We start from the raw sequence: 6,740 nt of genomic DNA, 5'->3' as shown, positions 1-6,740 counted from the left end.
AAAAAAAAAAAAAAAAAGGCAAACTGTGATATTTCAGATTTTACAACAAGAACACACAGGTGAAAGTGGTCCAAATGGGACATTTCCTCTTGGGGTTCCCGTAATAAAAAGTCTTCATTTTCCAAATACATTCAAATATAAGAAACTGAACTAGCTTGACCCCAGAGGATGAAACTCATAATGGCTTTGTAAATGATCTTGGTACAGGGAAGCAAGTGGCACGAAAGAAATTAACTTGGAGAAATTATCAGAAAAAAATGGGGAATCAAGAATTAAGGGTATTCGTAGCTTAATCATTTTTTTACAGTGACCATCCTCTCTCTCACCAAGAAGACGGCCCAGATAAGGGATATTGTCTGGCACTGGCTGCTATGTTGTTTGTGATAATGAACACAAACCCCATCTGTAAGGACAACATGATGTTTCATTCTGTAGGATTTTTTCCCTACATTTGAATCAAACATTGATGAAAGCTCTGCTGCCAGCAGCTGCTCAGAGACAATTTAATTCCAGCTGTGATAATTCACCGTGTCAGACTTTGGCTGTTATATGTTGATACAACAGTTCTCTGGATTTGCATTTTTATCAAAAGGAACAAATGTTTTGAACATTTCAGTACAGATGGTATTTAACCATGTACATACTATTTTAACATGTTCAAGGTAAACACTGAGGAGTCAGTATCCGTAAAAAGGAATCATGATAGACTCTGAATGATTAACCTGATTCTGGTCGTATGCAGAGTCGCAGAGGTCAGTGTCTTTTTGTTGGTGGTGGGGCCATATGTGGTTCTTGTGTCATCTCAGACATAGCCAGTGTGTGCGTGCACTCTTTTCTCCAAGGAATGCTTAACTTCGTCGTTCATATATTACCTCTCTTTAAAAGTGGTGTAAGATTTTAGCATTTTCCTGGTTATTTATTATAATGTCATTTTATTATATTGTTTTACTAGGTTATGCTATAGCAACGGACTCAATTCTTCCTTAAAATTAATTTGTTTTTAAAAAAATTACGCCACAGGGACGTATTATACGTAAGACATCTCTCTGTGCCTTAACAAAAATAAAAACGAAAGCCTCCTTAGTTTTGACCGCCTAGCATAAGACATGCTTTATGTTAGAGTTTTAAGAGCTAATCTGATGCAATGATTTTGTCGTACATCTTTTCTTGAACAAAAAATAAAGCCCAAGTAAATGTTAACGCAGCACATGATAGCATGTGCCTAATTTCCCGATCATTGCATTAAAAGTAAATTTATCTGGTTTTTTAACGTTTTAATGAGTGCAAACTAATTCAGGAAGACTTCAGGTTTGAATGCTGTACAGTCGAAATTGTGCCTGAAACCAATTCCCTTCACATAGATATTGCCCTGTAGATAACACCACGGGGACTGGGAGACTCTGAGTTTGAAATTCACACATTTGCTTTATGTTTTCTGTCTGTGTCATGATTACCCTGACCATTTTTAAAGTACTTTAAATATTTATTGAAATAATATTTCAAGTGTTAATTACAGTGGTAATGAAAACAGCCAAATGCCACATATCAAGAATGAGTGTTTATCCGTATTGTTAATGTGATATGTTAGATTTCATTAAGCAGTAATGGGGTAGCAAATGAGTCACAAATTACAGTTGCATCTGTTACTAGACCACATTAGTGCCAAAGTAACGGCAAATGCAGCCATAGGGTTATGTTCGTTAGCCAACGACGTTTGTGGCCAACCCATCCCTTTGTGTTTGAGAACTCAGGGTAACGCAGGAAGACATGGACACCTTTGGAGGCGGTGGGGGCGGGGGGGTCAGGGTTAGAATAAATATGTCAAAGAATCTCACACTTCATTCTAGCTTTCAAATATGTTTTTATGCTATCATGTTTTGCATATATCGAATCTGCTAGAAACCTCAAGATGTTCACTTGTCCCACCGTAGCCTCCCATTGCTTGTGACCTCCGTATTGCTGGGAAGATACAATGAACAGTTGACAGGTTCTATATGCAGGGGATGGTTTGGGTTTTTTTTTTTTTTCTTTTTCCTTGAGTTTGTTTCTATTTTCTCACAAGTGGTTATTAAGTTATAGCATCATTAATAGTTTGAAGAATGATGGTTTGTAGTTCTTAATTAGTTCTCTTAACCGATTGTGGCAGATGCAAATTATCTTGCACCAGTTAATTTAAAAAAAAACAACATGCTACTAATAATGGACTATGCCTTTGATCCTCTGAGTTTGGAACGAAAAATATCTGACCCTTTCACTCCACCAAAACTAATATCCTAGACCTAGCCCCCCTCACCTCGCCCTGACCCCCCAAATCCAAGTTGTATTTTAAGAAAGGCATGGCAGCCCTAATTTGCATCCAAAGACCCTATTTTATTTTATTTTTTTTAAAGATGTATTTATTTATTTATTTGACAGAGATAGAGACAGCCAGCGAGAGAGGGAACACAAGCAGGGGGAGTGGGAGAGGAAGAAGCAGGCTCATAGCAGAGGAGCCTGATGTGGGGCTCGATCCCATAACGCTGGGATCACGCCCTGAGCCGAAGGCAGACGCCTAACCGCTGTGCCACCCACGCGCCCCGAAAGGCCCTATTTTAAAACACTATCTTTGGGGCGCCTGGGTGGCTCAGATGGTTAAGTATCTGCCTTCGGCTCAGGTCCTGATCTCCAGGTCCCAGGATCGAGTCCCACATTGGGCTCCCAGCTCAGTGGGGAGTCTGCTTCTCCCTCTCCCTCTGCCTCCCCCCTGCTTGTGTTCTGTTTCTCTCTCTCAAATGAGTAAATAAAATCTTAAAAAATAAAGTAAAACACTATCTTTAAGAATCTAAGTAGCAGTGAAGAAAGTAGTGCATTATTAACTGAAGTCTGGAGAAATAACACTTGTCTAAATGAGTTAGCAATATCAATGGAGTTAGCACATCTCTATCAGCATATCTCTATGCTCGTTCTATGGGTAGTCTTTCTTTTTGTTGTTGCTGTTTTTGTTTTGTTTTACGTGGGCTCTGCCTAGCGTGGAGCCCAACTCGGGCCTCGAACTCAAGACCCTGAGATCAAGACCTGAGCTGAGATCAAGAGTCGGACAATTAACCCCCTGAGCCTCGCAGGCGCCCCTGGAGATAGTCTTTCACAGTTGAAGACTGCCAGAAGTGTTCTGATAAACACACATTAAAATCGTCATAAAAGAAAATAACTCTCCTTATAGTTTAAATAAAAGCACCGGGACCTTCTAATATATGCTCTGATAATCCTTATATAAAATTACATATTACAAACCATAACAATTTCCATAGAAACATTCACTGCACTTGGGAATATACCAATAAGGAAATTAAAAAAGCAAACCACAAATTTAATATTACTTGTTTTATATGTTGTGGCAGAAAGTAAATATATGTAATATTCACTTCTGGATTAACGTTGTGTGTGTGCACCACAAAATCGTCAGCATTTTATGAAGCATGTGGATAATGTAAGCGGTTTGAGCTGCTTCGCTAACATATCAATAAAGTGGCAATTTGTTATATAGCCAAATCTAATGTCGCTGATGCTCGAACTAACAACAAAGACAGATGTTGCTAATTAAGGACGCATTAAAAAACTGTTAATACTGATACTCCATTAAAACCATATGATAATGAGACTTAAATCTTTAATCAGAATGATCAGCAAAACTTTATATATGGAAATCTGTGTTTAAGATGTTTTCATTTGAGAAATAAATATTTGGCCTGGCTAGGCAGTGTTTTCATGCAAAGCCTTTCTTTTTCCCTCCAAGGAGAAATAAGATGTAGGAACAGAATATGAAGATGTCTCTATTTTGTTTCCTTTTAGCAGACATTCCACACGCCCAGCCTCGGGGATGAAGAGTTTGAAATCCCCCCTATCACGCCTCCTCCGGAGTCAGACCCTGCCCTGGGCATGCCCGATGTTCTTCTACCCTTCCAAGGCCTCAGCGATCCGTTGCCTTCCCAGGGAAGTGAATTCACACCCCAGTTTCCCCCCCAAAGCCTGGATCTTCCTTCCATTACAATCTCAAGAAATCTCGTCGAACAAGATGGCGTGCTCCATAGTGGCGGGTTGCATATGGTAGGTGTTACATTTATTGCTTGAAAGTGTTTTTTTAATCATTTGCACTTCTCATGGTAAAGACCTGAGCGTCCACGTTCCGAAACGGGCTTCAGCCCATCCAACCATGGACCTGAGGGTTGTCCTTCCCAGTGCCATTGAAACACGGGGACAAGAGAGGGTTATGAGTGGGTTGGCGATGACCTGAAGGAGGATGACCCAACGAGATCCTTCTGATTTGAAATGATTTTCCACAAGTCTGATCCATTGGTTTGGAAATAGCCAACCTTCCCTTGGCTTTGGTCTAACACAGAGATGTACTTGAGTTGAAAGTTTGCCCAGGAGAGATCTTAAAAACGGAGGCCCTTACCGGGTACCTAGGTCTTTTGCATTTGTTGGATTATCACATAATGTTTATGATACATGATTTGCTCCTACCTCAAATGAAATATCAAACTGTGATACAGAGAAAGGGAAAAAGAATAATTGCTCATAGCCAGCAGAGGAAAATATAAAGTGGGTTATTGTGTGAAATATACCTAATTGTGTTATTTATTGTCATAAACATGGAATAAGGCACTCCAGAGAGCCAAAATCACTAATGCAATAATTTCGGTTCTATTTTTCTTAGTGTGCAATTATAGTCAGCAATCACCAGAGTAAATCTGCTTAAGTATTTTAAACTCTTCTGCTGGGATTGGGTTTTTTTTTTTTCCATCATAGTATATATAATACGTTTGTGTCTATCTAGGTGAGGAACTAAGCAGACATCTTAAAACAAGATTAATAGTTTATAGGGCTTTTTTTTTTTTAACCCTGCTGAAATGAAACAGATGTGTTGGTATAAGAAAAAACAAATCCTATTGCTTGTTTACATATTTCTCCGCACATTAGGACCATGCCAGTAATGTTTATTGGTTTCATTGTTAATTCCCCAGATAACAACAGATGATTGCAAAGTATATAGTGGATTAGCAGTGCAAAGATTCAGCGTGCTCTCTGAAATATAAGATTACTTTCCCAAATAGGATTGCGGCAACATAATTTTCTTTGCTTGTGATCTTTTGTGTTTGAGCTGAACATCAGGGTTTTTATTTTTACTTTTTTGTCAGAAAAGAATGCAGCGAACAGTCGGGAAATGGTCATTAAGTATTCATAAATGTTCCTCACCATCGCAAATAATTGTTTCCTGTGGACTTTCTTACATTTTTGTCCCTTTGACACTGGAATGGAGGGTTCTGCCCTCTGTTCCTGTACAATCAGACTTGCAATGCTGTGCCTGGAAAATCATAAAAATAAAAAGGGTGTTTAGTCGCCAGGGGAGTTTACCAGGGTTCGCCATTATTCATCGATGCTCAGCGAGGCTCCTTTAAGTTGCAGAAATAGTTAAGAGACCATATAACGCATGCTAAAATGTGTATTTTATTAAATTGGTAAATATTTATTAATAGTATAAGAATCTGCCTTTAAATTAAACATCTGATGAATTACCTTGCCTTAAAGCTATAAAACTGTTATTGCTGCTATAAAAAAGTGTAAAGGAGGCATTTTGACTATGAAATTTCATTTCATGGTCAATTGAATTTACTATATTGGAAAGAACTAAAGATGGAATCATAAAATAATTATGATATTCACATACACTTAAAGAACAATGCTTTCAGGGACTGGCCTTGGGAGAGAGGACTCAATTTTTAATGCTTCTTTTGTAATGTATTGCTCATCACTAAAGCAGTTGAATTATTTCATTGATTTTTAAAAGTAGGAGTCCTTTAGCTAAGTGCAGGCTGTTGTCGCGGTATTTACAGGGACCTCATCCCATTTGTGGGGTGCCTTTCTGAAGTTTTGCTGAACCCGAGTGATATTTATTTTGGCTGGAAACAAACTAATCTTGTTCAACATTCTAGTAGAATTTCACCTTGAAGAAATGTCATGGGATTTTAAATCACAAATGTTGGAAAAAATAAAATGTACTCCGACAGAATTATGATGAATACAATGTGTCGTTGGCTTTGTTCTACGCAGTACCTGACATGTTCACCTATAAACTTGAATTCAGAATCGCCAGAGGCATGGTTAAAAATAGGCTGTGTCAAGGTTCTTCTATATCTCCCTCCGGGTACCGAGTTGGCTGGCTACATCGTAATACTCCACAGCAGCTCCTCGGAGATTTCCCGCAGGAAGGTCACCAGAAAAATAATAAATAATACTTTATACATCATGCATTCGGCTTCCCAGAGTGCATTGGGTATTTCATACCTTATGCAAGTGAGAAGTTTTATTGTCCAAATGAATATGGCTGTCTGTTAAGGATCGCCGTGGTGAATTAAGACCATCCTAGAAGGAGGAAAACCAGCTTGTTTATGTTGTATTGAAACAGCTTTTCTTCGGAGCTTCATTGGTTTTCCTGTAGAAAGACTGACAGTTTGTCACATTACTGACGAGCTGCATTTTTGTGGGCAACAAGCACACCGTGTTGATCTTCCTTAAATTTATGCCATTATATGTAAAAACAGAAGGCAGGAACAAAAAGGAGGGATTAAAGGGAGTCCAGCGATTAGCATTCCCATTTCAAAATATGCAAATAACGCCCTCATAGTCAAAAGCAAATTGTGGAACAATTGAATGTCCTCGCCTGCTTTGCGCGTGGTGGAGAGGTATATTTTAAAACAGGACGT

The 6,740-nt window shown here is 38.7% G+C and overlaps 1 protein-coding gene across 4 annotated transcripts in view; it reads left to right on the top strand.

Moving 5' to 3' along the window:
* The window catches only part of TOX3 (TOX high mobility group box family member 3), a 111,079-nt gene that overhangs the window by 81,481 nt on the left and 22,858 nt on the right, over positions 1-6,740 (top strand). For 2 of the 4 annotated variants that reach the window (XM_011218430.3, XM_034638652.1), the window contains exon 3: positions 3,832-4,083. In XM_011218430.3, the coding sequence (XP_011216732.2) occupies positions 3,832-4,083 (252 nt within the window). Of the gene's footprint in view, positions 1-3,828; positions 4,084-6,740 lie in introns of all 4 variants that reach the window. The other 2 variants (XM_034638651.1, XM_034638653.1) reach the window with 1 other exon arrangement.

The sequence above is a fragment of the Ailuropoda melanoleuca genome, chromosome 12 (assembly GCF_002007445.2).
Source record: "Ailuropoda melanoleuca isolate Jingjing chromosome 12, ASM200744v2, whole genome shotgun sequence".
Classification (NCBI taxonomy): Eukaryota; Metazoa; Chordata; class Mammalia; order Carnivora; family Ursidae; genus Ailuropoda; species Ailuropoda melanoleuca.
The sequence above is the reverse complement of the archived record's forward strand: the minus strand, read 5'-3'. Positions and strand labels throughout refer to the sequence as shown.